This window comes from Aedes aegypti, chromosome 2, assembly GCF_002204515.2.
Source record: "Aedes aegypti strain LVP_AGWG chromosome 2, AaegL5.0 Primary Assembly, whole genome shotgun sequence".
NCBI lineage: Eukaryota > Metazoa > Arthropoda > Insecta > Diptera > Culicidae > Aedes > Aedes aegypti.
The window spans coordinates 417,385,729-417,413,262 of record NC_035108.1 but is presented as its reverse complement, the minus strand read 5'-3'; the positions used below and the strand labels follow the sequence as shown (position 1 = coordinate 417,413,262).

General features: G+C 32.2%; 1 protein-coding gene across 19 annotated transcripts in view; it reads right to left on the bottom strand.

Annotated features, from left to right (window-relative positions):
• Positions 1-27,534, bottom strand: part of LOC5572771 (calcitonin gene-related peptide type 1 receptor) — a 265,555-nt gene that overhangs the window by 18,786 nt on the left and 219,235 nt on the right. For all 19 annotated transcript variants that reach the window (XM_021847425.1, XM_021847426.1, XM_021847413.1 and 16 more), the window contains 4 exons: positions 6,273-6,399; positions 4,643-4,869; positions 3,879-4,052; positions 3,656-3,779 (listed from right to left, as the gene is read on the bottom strand). In XM_021847425.1, the coding sequence (XP_021703117.1) occupies positions 3,656-3,779; positions 3,879-4,052; positions 4,643-4,869; positions 6,273-6,399 (652 nt within the window). The remainder of the gene's footprint in view (positions 1-3,655; positions 3,780-3,878; positions 4,053-4,642; positions 4,870-6,272; positions 6,400-27,534) is intronic.

Below are 27,534 nucleotides of genomic sequence, written 5' to 3'. Positions count from 1 at the left end.
TATCCAGACGTACACCTTTAGAAACTTCCGAAGTAATATCTGAACATACTTGAAATTATTTCTGATGAAATTCTTAGAAAAGATCATGAAACAACACATATTGTAAAACTTGTCGGAATATAATGTCACGGAGAATTTTCAAAAAAAAAGTCTTGAATCTTAGAGAAATCTGTGCTCTGATGGTATAAAGAAAAAAACTCCTATTAGGTTTCGTTTTGTTTTCTTGATCCCTAGTTGGTCTATTTCCACCCTTTTTTTTATTCCTTTTATGATTCTTCATTTCAGGCACAGGTCTTTTATATTTGGCCCAGAAAACAACACTCCGTGATTGCAAATTTGACAAATACTAACGATTTTGCTTTAGTTTTTCAATTAAAATCTGCCAAACTATCATATGTAGGAGAGAATTACCTTCAGAATTATTGACGGAACTCGTTTAAGTCCAGAAAAAAATAGGTGCAGGGTTGCCAAATACACTCATTATTGTACAAAAATCTACAAATCAATGTTTGTCGAATGAGTATTTTTCGATTTGGGAAAATTTAATACCATCATGTTAATTAGTAATTTTCCAGTGAGATATACTTAATAAAATCGTATAAATATTGCCATTTTGATTCACACTACGGACAACTTCAAATTCCGGACACTCTACATTGTATGGGAAACATATCACACGAAATGTTTCCATTTTTGAAAATAAATCTTCGAGTTACTTAGTAGAATACCTTTAAATAAATGAAGAATGGAAATTTAGTACTATACCATTTAATTCCGCTAGAGTTAGTATCCTTTGACAGATACGCGTATTTTGACCTCAGCTGTAAGGCCGTCTTCAGTGTCGTGTACCAGACTAAGGCGAGGCCTTTCAGTTGAGCTCGAAATACGCGTATCTGTCAAAGGATACAAACTCTAGTGGCCCACTTGTGGGTCAAGTGAAAAGTAAGAAGACATTTTTCAAAAACTTTTTCTGTATTTTTTCTTCAATGTTACATAAAAATCAATTTCAGCATACTGCTTATATTAGGTGGGAGTCAAGCTAAAAATTATACACGACCTCATTTGTTTCAATTTGAAGTTCCTAGAATTGGAAGAATCTCAACTATGCGAATTCCATTACCCACTTGCCCCACGGTACCTCACCTTGTTTCTTTTTATCGTGGGTTCAAATAATGGCACTAAGCAGACAAGCAGGGAACGGTTGAAATCCACGCGGATAAGTTTCTGCGATCATGTACGGAACTTCTTGGTTCAAATCGTAAGACCCTTAAGGCTTGAATAAATGTTTTATTTAAGCAGATCAACTAAGATAAATACTTTAAATAACATTAGGCGGTAACTTTATGAAAAAAATCAAGGATTTCACTGTATCATACAACAAGACACGATAAGTAGAAATTGATTAGCGTGGATATCAACTGTTTTCTATCTGTCCGTTTGTGCCATCAAAGATTTGCACCAAAATTTGAACCACGGTTGCATACGAGGTACAAATTGACCGGTTTACAAACCGGTGGTTGAACCGATGTTCACTTTACACATGTATGTTTGGGTTTAAATTATGGTTCGAGCGTTTCGGTTTGCACACAGGAACAGATTACAAGGAGAGTGCGAAACCGCGTGAACTAACTTGTTCGGTGTTCGTTTGGGAAGACTGGTTTCAAGGCTTAACGCGTAAAGGTATAAATCATTATTTGCAAAATTACAGGTAATGAATGCGCTTAAAAGATATTGTTCTACAGCAGTTTTTTTTGCTACGTGGTACTGCAGTGCGCTGTTGGCAATTTAATTCGCAAATTTGGATAAATTCCTAAAATGGATATTTTCGAAAAAAAAAAATTTCGCATTCATCATTGTTCGGTCTTTATTTTGTACGGTTGTTTACATTTTAAAACCAGCGACACGTTGAAGTAGCAATAAAGAGCCGCGTACATTTGGTCTAGAAGTTCATGCCTTCCTTTTCATATTTAGTACTGATTTGGAATGAAATGATAAACAAAAGTTTAAACGGATTTTCTTTTTTAGTTGAATTGTTTGAAATAATTTCAAACTAAAAATTATCAAAATTAGAAGTAATTGTGATTTTTCAATTTATTTAAATCTTCTTTCTCTTTCTGACGCTACTTCCCAACTGGGACAGCTCGAACAAATTTTTGAAAAACAGGATCTTGAGATCCGGATGCTATATGGAACGATAGGAGTGACGTCACATGTCTACAAGCAAATTTGATGTTTACACCAGTAAAAAGCCTGCCTTGTTGATTTTTGTGCCGTGGGACAAGCCATATGAAACAGTATAGATTCAGAAAGGGAATAGTGAAAAGTGAAAAATGAAAAAGTGATTTGTTTGATTTGTGTCCTCAGTACTGTTTGTTTTTGGTTGCCCCAAGTTCACCGAACCATCCGGAAGTGACAGGCAGCACATGAATTTAGAGAATCAATCCGGTGAGTTTGTTCCAGTATGATACTTTTTCTTTTGTGAGCCTTCCGGATCGTTTTTGTCCGCGTCGTGGAACTTCTGGTCGTTTCTTGAACGGAAAATGTTTTTTTCGGAGTTTGATAATTATGTTCAGATTGCGCATTCTGTCCGGGCGGGTGTGACGCAACTAACAATCGCTTGTGGATGCTTTTTAACCGTTCGATGACCCTGGAGGGATCGATTCTGCTTTTCGTAGAATTTTGAGCAGACAAACCGACTGTGTTATTTTTTTTTTTTTTTTTTTTTTTTTCAACGGGCGGTGTTTGTTTGTTTGTTTGTTTTTTTTTTTTGCGCGTATCATTATTTTATACAATCCGATGACTCTGGAGGGATCGGTTTTGCTTTGTACTGGCTATTGAGCAAAAATATTACTGCACAATCGACAAGCATTTCGCGAAATACTATTTATACCATAGATAAACTATTGTTTTCTCTTTTGATTGCCGGCATTCAAAAGATTAAATTTAATTAAACAACGAATGTTTATGGTCTATGGCCAGCTTTCTAGGCGAATCCTGACAATATACCTTTCCCAACCTCCAACTCCGTAGCACTTATGAGGGTGTTGCTGAGTCGGTGGCCTCTCATTAAGTAAGTGCTACATCAACATTTCCTTCCACTATCCCAAGTTACGGTAAAGATGGGCGTGGCCGGGAATAGTGATATGCATGCTTTTAGTATTCTTGTTTATGATTTGAACAAGGTATACTCCCCTGCCTTGTTCCTGAAAGTAGTCAGGATGAAATTATTAAAAAGAAACATGAATGTTGCTAGTATCCAATCTACGAAGTATACCGTAACTACGCTAACGCTAACGCTAACGTGGGACAAGCCATATGAAACAGTATAACTTGAAACGTTCTACCAAGATAGCTTTTTTCTCTCGCCGTTTGCTTACGATAGTTATCCATATAGTACCTATTCGTTGATTTCTTCGCCATGCTCCCACTTACTTCGAGCAAAACAGATCAACATGACGGTAAATAAATTAAATTAATAATTATCTTTATTGAAGAGACTTTCAGCTGCCATTGGCAGTTTCAATTAAAAAAATTGGCCGAAGTTTATTTGAAAGATCCTTTTCTTTTTTATTGTTGAAAATTCTTGCTGAGATATTTTGGATTATGTTCTAACTCATTCTTACCCCATTCGACGCTACGCATAACATTAACTTACTTGGAATGATGCCGTGAACGCCGATATAATTTCGTACGTTCGCTCATAAGAATGTCCAGGATCGGGTCGGAACGGAGTCAATATGTACTGTAGGCCAAGAAGCGGAACTAGCAGCAGAGTGGCTCTGTAATAAATCGTGAAAATACAAATACAAATGGCTAATCGATTCTAATGATTTCACTTAAGGTAGAGCTAAAATTGGATTGGAAATTGCAACCATTACCTGAACGCTTGCAGTATGGTTCTCGATGGCCCGGTACCTTGCGGTCCCGCAGGAGCTTTCAACTTCAGCAGAACTACTCGTATGATATTGCACAGGAATAGCAAATTGAGCAGCATCGAGATGCACACCGGTGCCTTGAAAACGTTATCATACACGCTTTCGTTCATCCAGCACCTAAAATTGGTGGAAGAGTTGTTAGTTGGTTATCGGAAAACTCCTCAATTCAGGCATCCCATATTCAGCAACAAAACCGTACAACACAAAAGCACTCAATGAGTTTAACGTCAAAAGTTTTCTAATTGACTACCATCCATCACGTTGTGGGGGCACCAAACATCATCAATTGATGCACGAACAGAGAAGTTTAAAAATACAGTCTGTGAGCTACAAGCAATACATCACAGTGCAACATCGGACAAGCATGAAGCAAATAAAAACGTTCTAATCGCACACATAAGGACCGTATCGAAAAGTTATCGGCAACATTTTCAACTAAAAATAGGTTCAGTGTCGTGTTCAGTCGACACATGAATTTGATTTTTTTTTACTATCCACAACAAGAGTTATATCAACCAAAATATTGACTGGGTCTAGGTTTTGGTAGGTGCTATAAAGATAAAAATACAGGAACTATGGTTTTTAAGTTGTTGATTTTTATCACCCTGGAATTCAATTATAAACCACTAATTGTTACTTGGGAAGCATATTCAATGTTACTAGTTATTCTCGATACAGTCCTCATCGTCCACCCACACAATACCTACTCTATCGTATCCTCCGGGGTACCGGCGTATCCTCGCAGAAATCCATACGCCATGATCACGATCCCCGGTGTGGTCCATCCGAGGACCACAAGCCAGTTGACGAGTTTTTTCTCCGAAACGAATGCCGACACCAGGACCGTGTGCAGATAGAATCCTTCGCAGAGCATCCACGCGTAGTTGGTGATGAGGAAGTAGTGCAGCACCAGGTGCAGTGTGATGCAGGACGCCTGTGGATGGGACGAAAGGGGACAACCAGTGAAGCAAGTTGGAATTATATACGAGCTAGGTTTAATGAAACGTTACCCGAGTAGAGAAAGGAAGGTTAATGAAAAGCCAAGCAGCAGCGAGCTGAACTGCATACTCGATTAGAACAGGTGCTATTTGGGCCGTTATTTAGAATTCAGATGGGATTGTTCAGAAATCTTTTTCGAGGTGCACACATGTGACAAATTCATTTCTATTTACATTTTTTTGTATTATTATCGATTAATTTGGAGAAAATGGTAGCACACCAATAAACGGCTGTCACGATTTTTATCCAGATAGTAAAGTACAAGGAATGCCTAATGACATCTCCGAGAGGATTAAAAATACAAGGATTCCTAATGAAATCTCTGGTCTTTGGAAGGATTCATGGTGAAATATCTTTAAGAATTCAAATGGAATCTCTGTAGGGATTCCTGGTGAAATCTCTGTATGGATTCCTGAAGAAATCTCTGTAAGGATACCTGAAGGAATTACTGTAATGTAAATTCTGAAAGAATCTCTGTAAGGTTTCCTGAAGGAATCTCTCTAAGGATTCCAGAAGAAATCTCTGTAGGGATTCCTGAAGGAATCTCTGTAGGGATTCCTGAAGAAATCTCTGTAGGGATTTCTGAAGGAATCTCTATAGGGATTTCTGAAGGAATCTCTTAAGGGATTTCCTGAAGGAATCTCTGTAAGGATTCCTGAAGGAATCTCTGTGAGGAATCTCTGTGAGGATTCCAGAAGGAAACTCTGTAAGGATTCCTGAAAGAATTTCTGTCAGAATTTCTGGAGAAATCTTTTTAAGGATTCCTGAAGGAATCTCTGTAAGGTTTCCTGAACGAATCTCTGTATAGTTTCCTGAATGAATCCCTGTGAGGATCCCTGAGGAATCTCTGTAAGGATTCCTGAGGAATCTCTGTAAGGATTCCTCAAGGAATCTCTGTAGGGATTTCTGAAGGAATCTCTGTAAGGAATCCCGAAGGAATCTCTGTAAAGATTCCTGCAGGAATCTCTGTAAAGATCTCTGGAATCTCTGTAAGCAATAATGAAGGAATCTTTATAAGGATTCCTGAAGGAATCTTTGTAAGGATTCCTGAAGAAATATTTGTAAAGATTCCTGAAGGAATTTCTGTAAGGATTCCTGAAGGAATCTCTCTAAGGATTTCTGGAGGAATCTCTCTAAGGATTTTTAGGTACCATGGATTATGAAATGCAAACGAAATTTTCCTTGTAACTGAACATTCCCATTTAACAGAAAAATCCGAATCTAAAAATTGAACAACCCTACAGCCTCAATAGCATCTAACTTCCCCACTCGGGTTCACCCAAAAACCCCCTCGCGCTTCCGGTTGGCGTTTTTCTTCCTCACACCACCGTCACTTACCCCATTGTGCTTGAGAACTTCCGGATCTGCCAGCACCATCCGGTACCACAGCAGCCAGAGTGTGTTGTTTGAGGCAAACGACGCAAACAGGTTCATATGTAGCGTAATGCGAGCGCATTTCAGTGACCTTTAATTAAAAAGAAAGAAAAATAAGTGCAATTGAACAAGGAGAATATGGCGTACCTAAATAAAAGATTGGCTTGAGTGATTGTGATGGGATAATTTATAAGTGTACACAAGAAGCAATTTCGTAATGGATGAATGAATGAGTGAATAGAAAAAAAGAACCAAGTGATGCTCTATTGCATAGTGGAAAACCGTAAAAAGGAATCATTTAATGGATTCTTGAAATAAAACCTGGTTAGGGTAGCTGTACCAGTTATCGACATTATGGTTCCCTATTTCGCCATACGTGATTACTTTCATGTCTACAAATTTTGAAAATGTTTGTGTATTGTAGTACAGTGGGATTCCGTTTTTGGCATGCTCCGTTTTTGGCATGCTCCGATTTTGGCACCCCCCGATTTTGGCAACCGAATGGATCCGTTTTTAGCAACATTTTTCAATACCATTAAAATTTGTATTTTTTTTTGTAAATATTATCGTGTCTGTTGCTTTTGTCATTTGAACAGCATGTCACCTCCACACCGATTACATTGCAGAGCTCCATTTTCGTCGATATTTCCCCAAATCTCATCAACTACTAAGGACTCGCGTACGCGCTTATTTACTTCAGAATGGTCATTGGTCATACATTGACAACGTTTCATGAGGCCAATAATCTCCACCAGTATCTCAACTAAAGACTCTTTTCATAGGCATTCATATTGAGTGTCCAGCCCACTTGAGTCTGCCAGTAGGTGATACAATAAAAAACACTTTTCTTCAGATTTGGAACAGCTTGTTTGAACAAAGCACCAGCACCGACATAAGAGCATAATCTATGACTCACACAGAGTTACAATCATAAATCTTGTCTCATCTTTTTGACTCACTGTTTTTATAATTATAGATTTAAAAACATAGCGCATGTAAAAACACACCGCAATAATATATACAAATATGTACAGCAAAATGTCGTGCATCATAACTTTCAATAAATTTCATTAAATAACATGACAAATGCGAATACAGTCCAAACTACAATTTAGTCTCAATAATATCATTGAAGCGTGCGATAAATACGACTGAGAGTGTTTTAACTATTTGTCGGTGGTATTGGTGTGTATATTGATCTCTCTGCGTCAACTATTTAAAGCTACGTTTCCTTTTTTCTATAGACTCTGTAAGGCGTTAGATTTATTAAGAGACGATCCAGAATTCTGTAATCAAGCATACGTGTCTTAACATCATCAAAATGTTCCTTACGAGCTGAGTCTATGAGATTCCTAACTGTACCCTGGAGAATCCTTAAGGGATTCTTGGTTCTTGTGGGACTTTCCAGAAATTTTGACGAATTCATAAGGATATCTGCAGATTCCAAGTGGACACTGAAGGCTTCTTGAGGGATCCTTAGAGTGTATAAATGGTTATGGAGAATTATGTTCAAAATCTGGTAATTCCTAATAAACACTAGGACGTCCTGTAAATTTTAAGCGGGATAATGTGGATTTCTAGTGGTATTTTCTGGCGAAAGCTTGGGGGTTTTAAAAAGGTTTCCAGAGGAATTTGAAGTGTGCTAGTGGTAGCCTAATAATAATAAACTAAAAATGTTTTTTCATTGGAGACTTGAGAATTTTCAGCAACATCGCAGCGGAATTCCAAGATATTAACTATTAGCAAAATCCTTAGCAAGATCCTGAGAACTCTATGCAAGATCCTGCGGATGCTTGGCAAGATGCTTCAGAGTTCAAGCATTTTTCTGTATATTTCTTATGAGAACCTGAAGATTCCTATAAGGTTCTTGAGGTTTCATAACAGGATCCTGTAAATTTCAGTTGATTTCATAAGGTAGGTGTAAAACATATTGAGCTTGATCAATGAAAAATTATTTCAAGTAAAAATTAAATTCTACAGAATTACAAGTCACATTTATGCATCATCTCATCTTTATGTTTGCCTTTTTGATTGCAGTCAACCGTTCATTATAAAATGCCTTACTTTATCAAAAACATAAATTGAAAGAGTAATTCTTAACTAACCGAATTTTTCAAATTTTACGCTTAAGTCCAAAATATAAACTGATTTTAAATGTTCATTCAGTCAAAAAAAAGCTAATGCCGTTTCACAATGCCCAGCGCTTTTGATTCGTAAATACGTCTTTAAAAGAAAACAAAAATATTTTTTTCGTGTTCTTTCATAGTTTTAAGAAAATGTCTAGTTCTTGAATAAAGGTCACTTATGCGATTATTCGTTTTAAAAGGCTCTTTTATACAAAAATTTAATAAAGCTTCTAAATATAATTGAAGACGTTGAGGCGTAAAAACGCCACCAGAAAAAAACGTTTGTCAGATTTAACATTACGGGGCTATAGATTCATAGCATAGTATAACCCTTCGGAAAAATACTTCGAAGTGAACCTTTTCGAAGTCTCAAAGCCTTATGATTCCATAAGAATGATGTATTAACATTGTAATGATGTTTTCAAAATCAATAATTGAAAAATAAAATTTGGAATATGGGTTCCGATTTTGGCACGGTTCCGTTTTTGGCAACTGAAAATTTAAACTTTGTTGCCAAAAACGGAATCCCACTGTAGTTAGATTTAAGATAGATCTTGGTGTTAAAACATTCAAATAGGGAACCATTATGGCCATAACTGGTACACTTTCCTTATTCATGAATATCTATCTATCTATATAGGGGACTGCACACCGCGGTTGCTAAGGTTAAAATTTCTAAGTGTTTGACGTTTCGTGGCCTTGTTGTTTACGGTTCGGACTTAGCAAATTTCTGTCCGCGTTGGCGAAGCAACTTAGCTATGCAACGCTTCCTGAGATGAGATTTTCAAGCGTGTGGGCACATCCACGTGTTCAGTGATGTTGATCGGTCCCTATCAGGACAAATGAACATGATATTAATGCGGGTAAAGTAGCGGAAAATCATTCGAACCACTGCACATTGGGGAATTCCGAACCCAAAGGTGGAAAAAATTGATAACTTCCACAATAGAAAGATAAAAAATAAGTTTTATAGCTCATTCGAAAGGAAATTTTCTCAGAAATCGATTGGTGATGATTTCATGAATGTGGGGCCACTCTGGGATAAGCTATGATGCCCGTTTTGCCCCAATTCTTTGAAAATATTAGATTTTCATGTTGTATTGAGTAAAACTGTTTTATTGTGGAGATTATTTCCCATGAAATCCATCATTTCTAGTCCATTCAACAATGTTTCACAGCGAACGTTATAAAAAAATGGAAATTTAGGGGATTATGGGGCCAAATGTACAATGAAATATTTTTGAAGAGGAATTTTTGTTTTAAATTTTTTCAACGTGTTTTTATATTGAAATAAATTTTAAAATAGTCTAATAATCATGAATATAGTTTGCAGAAATAAGTTGTATTAAAATTTTTTGAATATGTATGATCATTATATTTGCTCTATGCAACATATTGTGAATAATTTACCTTCTTATATCACAAATTCCAAACATTTCCAAACGATGTGCGATAGTTTGGGTAAACGATATTGATCTAAATGATCGATTGCCGTTAGCCTCATTGATAGGAGATAGTGGGAGCATATAGTTGTTTGGCTATTTTTGCCCCAATTTACCTAAAAACGATTTCTTTCATAATTAATTGAACAGATATCTCCGAATTAAATTTATTATGTACTAAATTGTTTATTCAGTAGTTGATAGAGTATTTAAATCCTAAAACATAGGAGATTAGGGGGATCTTTTACACATAAATAAAAAAAAAACAAATAAAAACACTCAAAAATGGATCCATTAACACACCGAGGACGAAGCCTCAAAATCAGTTGGAACGCTAAATTCAACCCACTATATCTCTGCTGTCCTAAGTCCGATTTGTAAAATTTTGGCACCTACAGAAATGTATGGGCTTCTAGATTCATGTCAGATTTTTGAAATATTCTTAGGAACTACTGTTTGATTTGTAGTACTTAAAACACCGGAGCAAGTCCTAAAAAAATTTCTAACCGGCAGTAATTTGTAGATAACTTAGAATTTATCGCGATAACCTATAGATTTTTTTATTGTATGATGATCGTATTAGTGTAACCAAACAATTGGCATTGAATTTTTGATTGTTAGCTGTTCAAAGAACTACAATATATTCACAAAACTACGTAGAATACAGAAAAAATGCATTTTCGACTATAACTTGAAATTTATCGCGATGACCCAAACATTTTATGATCTTAAAATATACTCATATATAAGGCCATCAAATTTGCAGAACACTGATAATAAATTTCTGTTGGTAAAACTACAATATTTTTACAAAATATTGAAAAATACAGGAAAATACAGGTTTTCTACAGTAATTTCTTATTTATCGCAATGACTCATCAGTTTTATAATTTTAAACTCTTCGTATGTTTATGAGAAAGAAATTTGCTGAACATCGTTGATCGCTGTTTGTTTAAAGAACTACAATATATTCATAAAACTGCGTAGAATACAGAAAAAAATACATTTTCAATTATAACTTGAAATTTATTGCAATGACTCAAACATTTTATGATCTTAGAATAGACTCATATTTAAAGCCATCAAATTTGCAGAACACTGATAATGAATTTCTGTTGGAAAAACTACAATATTTTCACAAAATATTGAAAAATACAGGAAAATACAGGTTTTCTACAGTAATTTCATATTTATCGCAATGACTCATCAGTTTTATAATTTTAAACTCTTTGTATGTTCATGAGAAACAAATTTCCTGAACATTGTTGATAGCTGTTTGTTTAAAGAACTACAATATATTCACAAAACTGCGTAGAATACAGAAAAAATACATTTTCAATTATAACTTGAAATTTATTGCAATGACTCAAACATTTTATGATCTTAAAATAGACTCATATTTAAAGCCATCAAATTTGCAGAACACTGATAATGAATTTCTGTTGGAAAAACTACAATATTTTCACAAAATATTGAAAAATACAGGAAAATACAGGTTTTCTACAGTAATTTCATATTTATCGCAATGACTCATCAGTTTTGTAATTTTAAATTCTTCGTATGTTCATGAGAAACAAATTTTCTGAACATCGTTGATCGCTGTTCGTTCAAAGAACTACAATATATTCACAAAACTGCGTAGAATACAGAAAAAATGCATTTTCAATTATAACATGAAATTTATTACGATGACCCAAACATTTTACGATCCTAAAATAGACTCATATTTAAGGCCATCAAATTTGCAGAACACTGATAATGAATTTCTGTTGGAAAAACTACAATATTTTCACAAAAAAAGTGAAAAATTCAGGAAAATACAAATTTTCTACAGTAATTTCATATTTATCGCAATGACTCATCAGTTTTATAATTTTAAACTCTTCGTATGTTCATGAGAAATAAATTTCCTGAACATCAATGATCGCTGTTTGTTCAAAGTACTACAATATATTCACAAAATTGCGTAGAATACAGAAAAAAATACATTTTCAATTATAACTTGAAATTTATTGCGATGACTCAAACATTTTATGATCTTAAAATAGACTCATATTTAAAGCCATCAAATTTGCAGAACACTGATAATGAATTTCTGTTGGAAAAACAACAATATTTTCACAAAATAGAGAAAAAATTCAGGAAAAAGCAGGTTTTCTACAGTAATTTCATATTTATCGCAATAACTCATCAGTTTTGTAATTTTAATCTCTTTGTATGTTCATGAGAAACAAATTTCCTAAACATCGTTGATCGCTGTTTGTTCAAAGAACTACTATATATTCACAAAACTGCGTAGAATACAGAAAAAATACATTTTCAATTATAACTTGAAATTTATCGCGATGACCCAAACATTTTATGATCTTAAAATAGACTCATATTTAAGATCATCAAATTTTCAGAACACTGATAAAGAATTTCTGTTGGAAAAACTACAATATTTTCACAAAATAGTGAAAAATTCAGGAAAATACAGATTTTCTACAGTAATTTCATATTTATCGCAATGACTCATCAGTTTTATAATTTTAAACTCTTCTTTGTATGCTCATGAGAAACAAATTTCCTGAACATTGTTGATCGCTGTTTGTTCAGAGAACTACAATACTTTCACAAAATCTTGTATAATACAGAAAATTCTGAAATTTCTTCTGCAATTTATTGATTGTCTCTAGACCTTATCAATTTAAAGTTATTATTATTATTATTATTATTATCTTTTATTTTAACTTGAATTTTGAAAGAGGGAAAAACCCCTTTGAGTGATTTCTTTTTGGAAATCTATCTCAAAAAGGCACAAAACCTCTTTATCTTTTCGAACAACATTACAATAATAATTCTTAAAACTAAAGGCTCATCCGGAAATGATCCATATCGAAGCCGTTGGAGTCATCATGAGGGTCCTCGTATATCCAAGTAACTTAAGTTAAAACAACTTAAACTCCGAGTGGTACAAAGGATTGGTTATCTGAAAATAAATATAAAAAAAGCGAGCAGTATCAACTATAATAAGAAATCTCATTAAAATACCCATATAAAATTTTTAAAATATTTAAATTTTTAAGCGCCAAAATATCTCGAATAGATGTAGGTACATTAAGACCCAATCTTGAAATTTTTTCAAAAATATTTCTTCTTGGCAAATCAAAACGAGTACAATTAAAGACAATATGATCTATATCTTCATATGATTCACCACATTCACAAAGATTAGAGTCCTTGATATTTATGCGGTATAAATGACTATTACATATATAGTGATTAGACATAAGTCTGGTATAAAAACAAATAAAATTACGGCTGACCGATAATTGATGAAACCAAGGGAAACGCTTCACCTTAGGAAAAATGGAATAACAATAACGTCCTTTATCACTTGTATTCCAGGCGATTTGCCAATTATTTATAGAATTTTGTTTCAATTTAGTAAAGTATTCTGATGGAAAAATAGCCCGATTATAAATTATTCCACGAGAAACACCTAATTTTGCTAAAGAGTCAGCTTGTTCATTACCATAAATATTAGAATGAGCAGGAACCCAAACAAATTTAATGACAAATCCTTTGGAAAACAAATCATTTAATATTTCTTTAATAGATAAAATAATTTTACTTGTTTTGAAATTGAAATTTATTGTGTTCAAAGCATGAAGACTACTAAAACTATCAGAGCACACCATGTATATATTTGGAGCACAATTTCTGATTAAACAACAAGCAAAATGGAGAGCTGTTAATTCAGCAATGTAAATTGAACAAGGAGATTCTAATTTAAAAAAATGTGCAATATGAAAATTGAAAACTCCAAAACCTGCTATATTATTGATCAAAGATCCATCTGTGAAATAAATTTGTTCAGGTTCCACCCCAATAAATTTACGTTGAAATAATAATTTTGCAAAATATGAGCGAGCACTAAAATGAATATGTTTCAATTCTTCATGTAAGGTAAAATCAACATAAGGATGAAAAGAATGAACATTCATGTTATATTCATAGAAACCAGGAGATGAATCTAATATGACATTTTCAGCGGAGCAATAAATGAATGAACTCAATAATCTACTGGTGGGATTAATTTCAAACAAAGATTTTAATATATTAATTATTGGATGATTATTGGAGAAACATTGTAGTAAAAATTTACAATTTAGTTCATGAAAACGGTATTTAAGAGGAATGATACCAGCTAAAACTTCAATAGATTTAGTATGAGTAGAATTCATTAATTTCAAACAAATTCTTAAACAACGAAATTGGATTTTTTCAAGTTTAGAAAAATGAGTTTGAATAGCACTACCAAAAGTAAAACAGCCATATTCCATTACAGAACGAATAGTTGTTTTATAAAGGGTAATCAAATCACTGGGATGAGCTCCCCACCAAGTTCCAGTGATTGTTCGAAGAAAATTTATTCTCTTAGAACAAATTGTTTGAATGTATTGAATGTGTTTGTTCCATTTTAGTTTAAAATCAAACCATATTCCAAGATATTTATATTCAAAAACCTGCTCTATCTGATGATAATTTAAATATAAAACAATATCAATTGGAGAATGTTTTCGAGAAAATATAATAAATTTTGTTTTTTGTACTGAAAAACTAAAACCATTATTATGCGCCCATGTATCAAGGTTGTCCAAACAACATTGCATAAAATGACGAATAACTTCTCTACTTTTACCACTGATAGAAATAACCTTATCATCAGCAAATTGAATGAAGATACACCCATTAGGAATAATAGAAATAATATCTCTAGTAAATAAATTATATAAAAATGGGCTTAAACAAGAACCCAGAGGAAGACCAAAATAACTATAACGGATCATTTTCGATTCTCCGTTATGGAAAAAATGCATTATTTTAAATGAAAATAAATTACACAAAAAATTTGCAATTATTAAAGGAAGTTTACAATCAATCATTTTATTATAAAGTAAATCTATCAGTACAGAATCGTATGCACCAGAAACATCAAGAAATGTAGAAACTACATCTTGTTTCTTGTTCAATGATAATTCAATATATGATGATAAAAGAGCTACACAATCACGTGTGCCTCGACCTTTTCTGAACCCAAATTGAGATGAAGAAAATATATTATTTTTTTCTGCCCATAATTCAAGACGGTTTAAAATCATCCTTTCCATTAATTTACGAAGGCATGATAATAAACTAATTGGTCTTCTACTTTCAACTAGTGAAGGATTTTTCCCAGGTTTTAAGATACTTACAACTTTTATGAAACGCCATTCCTCAGGAAAAATATTTTGAAACAAAAATGCATTATATAATGAAAGTAAATGTAACTTCCCATCAGTAGGTAAATTTTTTAAAACTATAAATTTAATATTATCAATACCAGGAGTAGTATTTTTCGTAACTGATAACGCCAAATTCATTTCTTCAATAGAAAATTCAGTACAAAGATTAGGAAAAAAATTATATGTTGATTTTTTTTAAGTTTTATATCTATAGGTGTAAAATCAGGACAAATTTTAGAAGCAAACTGGTCAATCCAATTTTCCGAATATTCCAAAACTGGTGAAGTAGAAAAATTATAATTTCTCATATTTCGAGCAACAGTCCATAATGTTGATAGTGATGTATCAGGATCAAGATTTTCAATAAAATTTCTCCAATAATTCCTTTTTTTAAATTTTATAATTCTAGTAAATTGAGCTTCCGCTTTACAATATAAAATATATTGATCTCTAGAACCAAATCGTCTAAATAATTTAAAAGCATTTGATTTATTTTTCAAAGCAATTGTACAATCATTATCCCACCAAAATGCTGGATTTTTTTTCTTAGATGATGAATGCATCATTTTTTTAGTTTGAGATTTTTTTAAACAATCAATTAATAATTTTGAAAAACATTTATAATTTTCAATGGTAGAAAGTGAATTGTCAAAACTCAGCAAAGCAAAGGAAACTAGATCAGAAAATTTAGCCCAATCCACATTTATTGTTAAATCAGGAACATAAGGTTCTTGATTATATTGTATATTATTAGGATTATGAACGTTAATCAATATAGGCACATGATCACTTCCGTTTGCGTCTTCAATAGTTTTCCAAGATGAAATCATGGATAAACTATTCGAACAAAGAGATAAATCAATACAAGAATGATGACCAGGAGGCACAACAATCCTTGTAAAAGAACCATCATTAAGAATATTTAAATTTAATTCATCAATAACGTCCATAATTAATGAACCTCTACCATCAATTTTAAGGCTTCCCCATGCCAAATTATGAGCATTTAAATCTCCTAGTATATAAAAAGGTGAAGGAATATTATTAAAAATAGATTTCAACTCTAACAAAGAAAATTTTGCTTGGGGAGGAATATAAATGCAAATAATTGAAAATTCTAAACCTTTATGTTTAACAGAAACTGCAACATATTCAATTTCTGAATCAATTGAAAAATTTAAATATTTGAATTCAATATTTTCACGAATTCCAATTAACACACCACCATTTGAAGTGTTGCGATCTTTACGTATAATATTGAAAGATGGAATTCGAAATGATTTAGCTTCTACTAACCAGGTCTCATTTAAACAAAATATATCCAAATCATAATTTATGACTAATGCTTTGAATCTGTCAATTTTTGGAATAATACTTCGACAGTTCCACTGTAAAATATTTAAATTATTAATTTTTGATGAAGCCATTACGAAGAAAACAAAGAACAAATGAGGGGTCCAATTGAATTCAACTTTTCAAAAATAGAGGCCAAAAATGGTAAAATTTTCTTAATTATTTTTTTCCAAAAATCGTTTATTCCCAAAAAATCAATCAATTCTTCCAAAATATTCAAAATAGAATTCTCTGTATCTGAACTTTCAGTTTTTTGAAAAGTTGAATTTGAATTGTCCTTATTTTCGTTTGTGTTTACTTGTGTTGTATTTTTTTGAAAACCAGGAATAACACGAGAAGAAGTAGGAGAAGTAAGAGGGGGAAAATGAATATCAAATGATGTTGATGGTTGAGGAATTGAAAAACAATCATTATTTATAACTGGTTTAAAAATTCGTTTCCTTTTATTAGGAGGTTTATAAATGAAATTTTCAAGATCATCATTTGATACAGCATTATCAACATTATTTGAAAGAGGAGCAAACATATTCGTTGACGATAATTCCGGAGAAGTTTTAATTACCTCAGAATATGATAATTTGTTTCGATTTTTAATTTTTTGGTTAGATTGTTGTTGTTGCGAAATGTAAACAGAACAATCTTTTAAAGAATTGTGTTTTTTACGACAATAAATACACAAATCTGAATTCTTATTGCAATCAGTAGATGAATGACTACCACCACATTTAAAACATTTAATTTTGTTAGAACAAAAATGCGATGTGTGACCAAAAAGGAGACAACGATCGCAATGCATAATCTTCGGATAATAAAGTCTAACTTTAAAAATAACATTGTCAATGTCTACATAATCGGGAAGAACAGAACCCTCAAATGTAATTTTTATGCAATTAGAATGCATGTATGAAGATTGTTTATCGGTAAATGTTAATTTCGATAAACGCATGCAATCTAAAATTTTAACTGGCTGAATTGCCTTATTTTTAAATTTACCTGAACCGTAATTTACAATATCTTCACAGTTCAAATTTTCATCGTAAATGACTCCGTTTATTTCACACGAGTCGCAAGGAGCGTAAACTCGATATGAATCAAAAAAAAGTTTAGATTCCAATAATGAATTTGCATCATCACGGGATCCAAATATAACCCTCAATTTGTCAAGTGAAACTTTTTTAATTTCCTTGACAGATTTGTATAATTTATAAATTTCCGAAGATATCAAAAGAACATTTATAGGCTTTTCCTTTTTACGAAAATAAACAACAAAAGGGCCTAAAAAAGTGGAGGGATAAGTTTTAATGCGAAAACGTTTGATGGAAGATGATTCACCAGTTTCACCAGATGTTCCATCCCCGTCAGTCTCCATATTGGAAAATTGACGGGGTGAGTGAAAATATATGAAAAATTACTGAAGTGCAATTGATAATATAACAAGTAATAATAAAAATGAGAATAATACTAATAAAATAAATAAAATTATACTTAAAGAGACTTCAATCCACACCAAAGGCTTGAGGCCGTCAAAGACAACCAAGTATTTCCACCAGCACTCAAATCAATCTTGATGAGTTGAAGCTTGATTTTTTAGTTCACGTCTTCTTCATCAAATCCTCGTTGATTCCAGAATGGTCGAATTTCCTCCTTCGAACTTCAATTATCTTCAACAGTCGTTTTGTCTTGAAGTCGACAAAGCCAAATCAATTTCTTCACAATCACCAAATTGAACTCGAACAGTTGAAATTAGTCCAGTACACCTTCTAGTACCTCTTCTTCTTCAAATCTTCGATGGCCACTCGTTTGATAATCCACCTTTAAATCCTTTCCAAAATCCACCTGAAAAACGGAAAAAAATTGACAAGCGCAGAAAAACACCGGTAATCCAATCAAGGCCTACTTACCAAAGATGAATTTAAAGTTATTGTTAGATATAAAAATGAACATATTTTAAAACATTTTTTATGTTTTTCATTGAACTACAACATTTTCACAAAACTGTGAATAATACAGGAGAAATACGATCCTAACAACAGTTTGAATTTTTGTTTTGCAATGATCCATGGGTTTTATGATTTTAAAATATTCTCATATTTAGGGTTGTCAAGTTTGCACAACATGATCGATGAAATTTTATTGAAAGAACTACAATATTTCACAAATTACCGTATAATACAAAAATATTCTGTTGCTACCGAAGTTTGAACATTTTACCATCTGTATAATTTTCTAAATTGTTGTAAATTTTCAAGAAAAATAAGTGTGCTCGAAAATCATGTATAATACAGTAACATTTAAAATTTCTCCTGTAATTTTGAAATTGCCGCATTGGCTTATAATCTCCACAGTTTAAAATTTTTCAGATTCACATATAAATTGACAGAACGTATCAAAACACAACAAACGTTGAATGACAAAACGTCGAAAGGAATAACACATCGAAAAGAAAAAAATATCGAATAATTTATTCTTTCGGAAGATAATAATTCTTCATTTCGTTCTTTTCCAATTCCCACCTTTCGACGTTTTGTCAGCCAACTGCAAATCACTGATTGCCTCCAGACCTTATCATTTTAAGGGTTTGGACCATACTCATATATAAAAGTAAATATATCTACAAAACATTTTTGGAGATTTTTAAAGAACTAAAACATCTACACAAAACTGTGGAAAATACCAGAAAAGTTAGATCGTAATAACAGCCTGCAATTGACCACAATGTTCCATGGATTTTATAATTTGAAAATGTTAAATAAAATGTTATCATTTAGAGTTGGCAAGCTTGTGTAAATTAACCGATGAAGTTTCGTTAAAAAACTTCAATATTTTCACATAATACCATGTAATACAAGAATATACTATTTCTGCTCTTGTTTCATATTTATCAAGATGACTAATTGATTTTATTTTTCAAAATCGTTATTAAGTTTTGAAAAAAAAACAAACTTTCTCAACATTTATAGAGTAAGGTGGGGCAAAAGTTCGACCTTAGTGGTATAATCAATGTTTCCAGGAAAACAATAACAGTTGAAACAAAACAAATACCATACAGTGAACCTTCAACATATTGGCTATAATTTTGCTGAACAAACTTGTGTCAAAATATTTACCCATTTTTAGTTATAACAATTTCAAAATTGATTGTCTTAAACGAACTTTTGCCCCTCTGGTGGGGCAAGAGTTCGAATCTAGTGTGGGGCAAAAGTTCGCTGGCTAAAACACAAAATATCGATACTCTTATGACAGGCATACTTTACACCAGCCGTAAACTTAAGTTTGCCGAAAAATACACACTAAATTTTCATCAAAAAGTTACCCAAACCAGGGTTAATTGTAATATACTCAAAAATAGCAGTTTTTTGCAAAACTAAGTGGAAATGTAACATTTTGATGACATTTTTAGCACGATCAGACAAATTTTGCTTAATTTGAAGACAGTATGTGGATTTTAGGCAATTTGCAAATTTTTCCGTGAGTTTATACATGGGTCGAACTTTTGCCCCGCTGATTCGAACTTTTGCCCCACTATGGGCTAAAATTTGTTTCCAAACATTTATGCAAAAACTAATACACCTCAAAGCATCCTTGTGATAGGCTTAGAAACGCCCTTACATAAAATGTTGAAAAAGATTTTATCTTCAATTGATTCCATGCAACGAAAGTTTGACCAAAAATTACACTATTATCGTCGAAAAACAACAAATAGGCATAACTTTTCCAAATCTCAATCGATTTTTATGATATTTGGAGTGAAAGTCTCTTTCTTGAATAGCATTCGAGCCACCATGGCATTTATAAGTTTTGTTTTTAATTGAGCTAGAAATCTTAAAAGTAAACTCTTGCCCCACTCGAACTTTTGCCCCACTTTACTCTAATGGTTATTTGCTCTAAGAACTACAATATTTTCAGAAAATCACGAATAATACAGAACAGTCTCTGACTATGGTTGCGTTTTCATAGTAGTTGTGTTTACGATTTGAAATTTTCTCAACGTAATATATATAAAAAATAGAGCAGTTATAAAATCTGTTTCAAAGCACGACAAGCAGCTTACAAAATTGGTAATAAGTATAACAATTTCTATTTATTGATAATATTTGCACAAATCAAATCTAATTATTATTATTTATTATAATAGAAATATATCAGATTTCCGTTGCAGTATAATAATTGTGACAAAGAGTTATCATTTCAATGATTTTATTATATTTTTTCATATCATAAACCATAAATTAACTGAGCAAATTTTATAGTTTCTCCAAAGCATTAAACCATTCTCAAAAAATTCTTTAATGAATGTTCGAATCCTCTGAGCAGAATCTCAAATAGAGAAACTTTAAAGTAGATGGAGTACCGTGTACCTTTTAATTCCGCTCCTAAATGCTTATCTTTGACAGATACGCGTATTTCGACTACCACTTGCAGTCTTCTTCAGTGTCAGTTACTCGTATCCACTCGTATCCAGTGGATACGAGTAACTGACACTGAAGAAGACTGCAAGTGGTAGTCGAAATACGCGTATCTGTCAAAGATAAGCATTTAGGAGCGGAATTAAAAGGTACACGGTACTCCATCTACTTTAAAGTTTCTCTACTCAAAAAATTGTAAATAATACAGAAAAAATACCTTCAACAATCTTACTTCATATTTACCGCAACGACCCATAGATTTTGTGCATTTAAACTATTCTCATATTTGAGACTTACAACTACAAGTTGTTGCTAATCCATTATTGTTGCAATGACATCATTTTTCAATTTACTAATAATTACGCAATTAATGATATTTTACTTACATGGATGACGGTGTTAAAAAAGTGGATCGCTACAACCCTAGTTTGTCCTTATTTGTAGATTCATGTGCGGTTATAGAAATGTGCTTGGAATCTATGGTTTAATTTGTAGTACTATAAACACTGAAGCTAGTCTAAAAAAATTAAGCGTTTGTTTGTACAAAACTTGAAACTTATCTAACAATGAAGTTCGAATTTATATTACCAAACATTTTTCATTGTAATTTGTACATTTAATGAATCACAACATATATAATAAACTGCGTAGCATATGGCAGAAAAAAAAATAGTTTGAGCTATAGTTTAAAATAATCGCTACTACCCATGAATTTTACAATTTATAAATTTTCTCATATCTAGTGTAGTTTGATATTCATTGCGATGACGCATTATGACAAGATTTTAAAAATCACAAAATCCATGTATCATTGCAATAAATTTCAAACTGTTGTTAGGATCGTAATTTCCCTGAATTATTCATAGTTTTGTTAAACTGTTCTAGTTCTTTAAAAAACTTCAAAAATGTTCTGTAAATATATTTATTGTTATAACTTAAAATACTTCAAATCTTTTAATTGATCTAGAGGCAATCAATAAATTACAAAAGAAATTCAAGAATTTTCTGTATTATACAAGATTTTGTGAATATATTGTAGGTAGTTCTTTGAACAAGCTGCTATCAACGATGTTCAGCAAATTTGTTTCTCATGAACATACGAAGAGTTTAAAATTATAAAACTGATGAGTCATTGCGATAAATATGAAATTACTGTAGAAAGCCTATATTTTTCTGTATTTTTTACTGTTTTGTGAAAATATTGTAGTTTTCCGTACAGAAATTTATTATCAGTGTTCTGCATATTTGATGGCCTTAAATATGAGTCTATTTTAAGATCATAAAATGTTTGGGTCATCGCGATAAATTTCAAGTTATAGTTGAGCATGTATTTTTTCTGTATTCTACGCAGTTTTGTGAATATATTGCAGTTATTTGAATGGCTAAAAATCAAATATTCAATGCCAATTGTTTGGTTACGCTAATACAATCATCATACATTAAAAAATCTAGAGGTTATCGCGATAAATTTCAAGTTGTGTACAGGCATTGGCAAAATTTCGTTTTTTTAGGGACTTGCTCCGGTGGTTTAAGTACTACAAATCAAAAACCTGACATGAATCTAGAAGTCCATACATTTCTGTAGGTTCCAAAATTTTGTAAATCAGACTTAGGACAGCCGAGATATAGTAAGTAGAATTTAGCGTTCCAACTGATTTTGAGGCTTCGTCATCCGTGTAAGTGACGAATATCTTAGGCGGACAAGTGATATGAGAATATTTTTAAATCACAAAACCCATGGATCATTGCAAAAAAAATTCAAACTGTTGTTAGGATCGTATTTCTCCTGTATTATTCGCAGTTTTGTAAAAATGTTGTAGTTCTTTGAAAAACATAAAAAATGTTTTAAAATATGTTCATTTTTAAATCTAACAATTGAAGCATTGTCTTTAAATTAATACGGTCTAGAGACAATCAATAAATAACAGAAGAAATTTCAGAATTTTGTGTATTATACAAGATTTTGTGAAAGTATTGTAGTTCTTTGAACAAACAGCGATCAACGATATTCAGGAAATTTGTTTCTCATGAACATATAAAGAAGAGTTTAAAATTATAAAACTGATGAGTCATTGCGATAAATATGAAATTACTGTAGAAAATCTGTATTTTCCTGAATTTTTCACTATTTTGTGAAAATATTGTAGTTTTTCCAACAGAAATTCATTATCAGTGTTCTGAAAATTTGATGGCCTTAAATATGAGTCTATTTTAAGATCATAAAATGTTTGGGTCATCGCGATAAATTTCAAGTTATAATTGAAAATGTATTTTTTCTGTATTCTACGCAGTTTTGTGAATATATTGTAGTTCTTTGAACGAACAGCGATCAACGATGTTCAGGAAATTTGTTTCTCATGAACATACAAAGAGATTAAAATTATAAAACTGATGAGTCATTGTGATAAATATGAAATTACTGTAGAAAACCTGTATTTTCCTGTATTTTTCAATATTTTGTGAAAATATTGTTGTTTTTCCAACAGAAATTTATTATCAGTGTTCTGCAAATTTGATGGCCTTAAATATGAGTATATTTTAAGATCATAAAATGTTTGGGTCATCGCGACAAATTTCAAGTTATAATTGAAAATGTATTTTTTTCTGTATTCTACGCAGTTTTGTGAATATATTGTAGTTCTTTAAACAAACAGCTATCAACAATGTTCAGGAAATTTGTTTCTCATGAACATACAAAGAGTTTAAAATTATAAAACTGATGAGTCACTGCGATAAATACGAAATTACTGTAGAAAACCTGTATTTTCCTGTATTTTTCAATATTTTGTGAAAATATTGTAGTTTTTTCAACAGAAATTTATTATCAGTGTTCTGCAAATTTGATGGCCTTAAATATAAGTGTATTTTAAGATCATAAAATGTTTGGGTCATCGCGATAAATTTCATGTTATAATTGAAAATGTATTTTTTCTGTATTCTACGCAGTTTTGTGAATATATTGTAGTTCTTTAAACAAACAGCTATCAACAATGTTCAGGAAATTTGTTTCTCATGAACATACAAAGAGTTTAAAATTATAAAACTGATGAGTCACTGCGATAGATAAGAAATTACTGTAGAAAACCTGTATTTTCCTGTATTTTTCAATATTTTGTGAAAATATTGTTGTTTTTTCAACAGAAATTTATTATCAGTGTTCTGCAAATTTGATGGCCTTAAATATAAGTATATTTTAAGATCATAAAATGTTTGGGTCATCGCGATAAATTTCAAGTTATAGTCGAAAATGCATTTTTTCTGTATTCTACGTAGTTTTGTGAATATATTGTAGTTCTTTGAACAGTTAACAATCAAAAATTCAATGCCAATTGTTTGGTTACACTAATACGATCATCATACAATAAAAAAATCTATAGGTTATCGCGATAAATTCTATGTCATCTACAAATTACTGGCGATTAGAAATTTTTTTAGGACTTGCTCCGGTGTTTTAAGTACTACAAATCAAACAGTAGTTTCCAAAAATATTTCAAAAACCTGACATGAATCTAGAAGCCCATACATTTCTGTAGGTGCTAAAATTTTGTAAATCGGACGTAGGACAGCCGAGATATAGTGGGTTGAATTTAGCGTTCCAACTGATTTTGAGGCTTAGTCGTCCGTGTAAGTGACGAATATCTTAGGCGGACAAGTGTTAAGTAACCATCTGCAGTTTTTTTTCTGATTGAAACAAATCACTCAGAATTAAATTAGTTACACAATCATACCTGAAGAAATTTCATGAGAATAAAATTGCATTTTGAAGAAATTTCATGAGAACAAAATTGCGTGGAAGTGCCCAAGTAGCTCTGCCTGCACCCTACTACTGAAAAAGTGATCATAAACAAACAAAGTCTTCCATATATTTCAATATGGCACATTTTGATTGAAGATGCTGTAGTTAATAATGCTCAATTCAAAATAAATTGACGCTTATATTGAGCTGTTCGGTAATCCAATCCGCATGGTTATTAAATTAATTAACTCATTACTCGTGGTAGAGATGGACAAATCATGGTTGAAATTATGAAAAAAATCTACCAACTAAGCTACCGAGCCCGTAAAGCGCAGTTCTAGCATACAAGAGTCCTGGGTTCAAATCCCAGCCGAGCTCGTGGATTTTTTTCATACTTTCACCCACAATTTGTCCATCTTTACCACGCGTAATGAGTTAATTAATTTAAATTTCTTCATGTTATGCATTTTAGAAGGCTCTTGCTTGAAATTCAGTCAAACAGATGTAACCATAATTACTGGTTACAATATTAACAAAGTATGGTTCTTCATCATTGATGTCAACCAACGAGAGATCTGTTAACAGCAAATGTAGAGACAATATAACAAACATAGTAACTATAAATTATACTAATGAAATGAATGATCGATTTTGGAAAAATCTAGAATTGAACATTATTAACAACTGCATTATCACTTTTATGATAACTTTTTCTGTAGTGTATGATGGCAATTGGAATATTGAATACCAAATATCCATAAAAAGACAAAATTATTTCTCGAATAATTTCTTGTAAAATGCAATTTGACTCTCACGAATCGCTACAGTAATGATTGAATAACTAACCTGATCCTGAGTAATTTGTTGCAATCAGAAAAAACGGCTGATGATTTCTTGATAGATTCATTTTTGATTTTTTTTATTTGGTTATTTTTTTGTTTATGGGTAAAAAATCCCCAAAATCTCCTATGTTTTATGATTTAAATATTGTATCAGATACAGAATAAACAATTCAGTATACAATAAATTTGATTTGGAAAAAAAAGTTAAATTAATTACGAAAGAAATCGTGTTTAGGGGAATTGTTGCAAAAATAGCCTAAAAACTATATGCTCCCACTATCTCCTATCAATGAGGTTAACGGCAATCGATCATTTAGATAAATATCGTTTACCCAAACTATCGCACATCGTTTGGAAATGTTTGGAATTTATGATATAAGAAGGTAAATTATTCACAATATGTTGCATAGAGCATACATAATTATCATACATATCCTATAAATTTTAATACAACATATTTCTGCAAGCTATATTCATGATTATTTAACTATTTTAGAATTTATTTCAATAAAAAAAAACGTTGAAAAAATTTAAAACAAAAATTCCTCTTCAAAAATATTTCATTGTACATTTGGCCCCATAATCCCCTAAATTTCCATTTTTTTATAATGTTCTCTGTGAAACATTGTTGAATGGACTAGAAATGATGGATTTCATGGGAAATAATCTCCACAATAAAATAGTTTTACTCAATACAACATAAAAATCTAAAATTTTCAAGGAATTGGGGCAAAACGGGCATCATAGCTTATCCCAGAGTGGCCCCACATGCATGAAATCATCACCAATCGATTCCTGAGAAAATTTCCTTTCGAATGAGCTATAAAACTTATTTTTTATCTTTCTATTGTGAAATTTATCAATTTTTTCCACCTTTGGGTTCGGAATTCCCCAATGTGCACTGGTTGGAATTATCAAAATCTTGGAAGCATCCACGCATTGTGCGTGGATAATTATAGAGAAGTGAGGTGCCATTTACATGTTCACTATCGACAGGGTCAAACACTGTGTAAACGGTAAACTATCCATTACGATATCTCAGTTGATAAGGGTTTTAAGAAGACCGATTGTAATTGTATGCAATCATGGCTGAGAACCGTCCACAAAATTTGCCCAACTCCCGCTAGTTCCGTGTAAGTGAGTTATTATTATTGGGGACGGATTCGACCTTCAAGATGGGTAGTGTCTTCGGGAGAGTTGTACAGGACAGTGCTCGCTTCCTTTCAGAATATATCGTGGTAAAACTCGTGCACTAGTTTACAATATCACTTCCGGTCTGTTATCATTGAGGGATATTTCGTAATCTAAGCGAGATAGAAAATCTTTGAAAAGTTGTGCATTAATATAAATATTATTTTGACTTAGTTATTTAACAAAAACTAACGCGCTTTGATGACGAATTTTTTTTTTTTTTTCTTTGTTTAGAGAGGCTTTACCCAGAATTGGATGACGAATCGCAATTTGGCCTGCCATATGCTGCAACTTGAGAACCACTTTCTATAAAATCCCTAGGAGTATTCCTGAAAAAAATACCTGGACAAATATTTGAAGGGATCTCAGCAAAATCCATGAAGGGATCCACAGGAGCATTCTTGATACCATCAAACGGGGCTTCTTTTGACATTATTCATATTCTACAACTTTGAGGATTTGTAGCTCTTAGAATAATGAATAGATTTCGATAATTTTTGCATACATCTAAGTTGTATTTGTACGTAACCAATGTGCAAACTTTGAGGCAAATCTATATAAATAAAAATGGAGTGGTGTTTGTATGTCACGAAATGGCTCCCGAACGGGTCAACCGATTTGAATGATTATTTTTCCGTTTTGTTCGTCAAGTGTTCCGACGTGTTTGTGTGTATAAAAATCCCAGGATATTCACCGGGAAAGTCGGAAAACACGAGCGTGAACGGAACTGTCATTTTGTATGTGGCGATCCATAGCGTTTTTCAACAGCCTACTTGATGGCAAGACGAAGTTTGCCGGGCCCACTAGTCCATCAATAAATAAAAAAAGCTGCTTGAATAGCGAAAAATATGTGTCCTTCA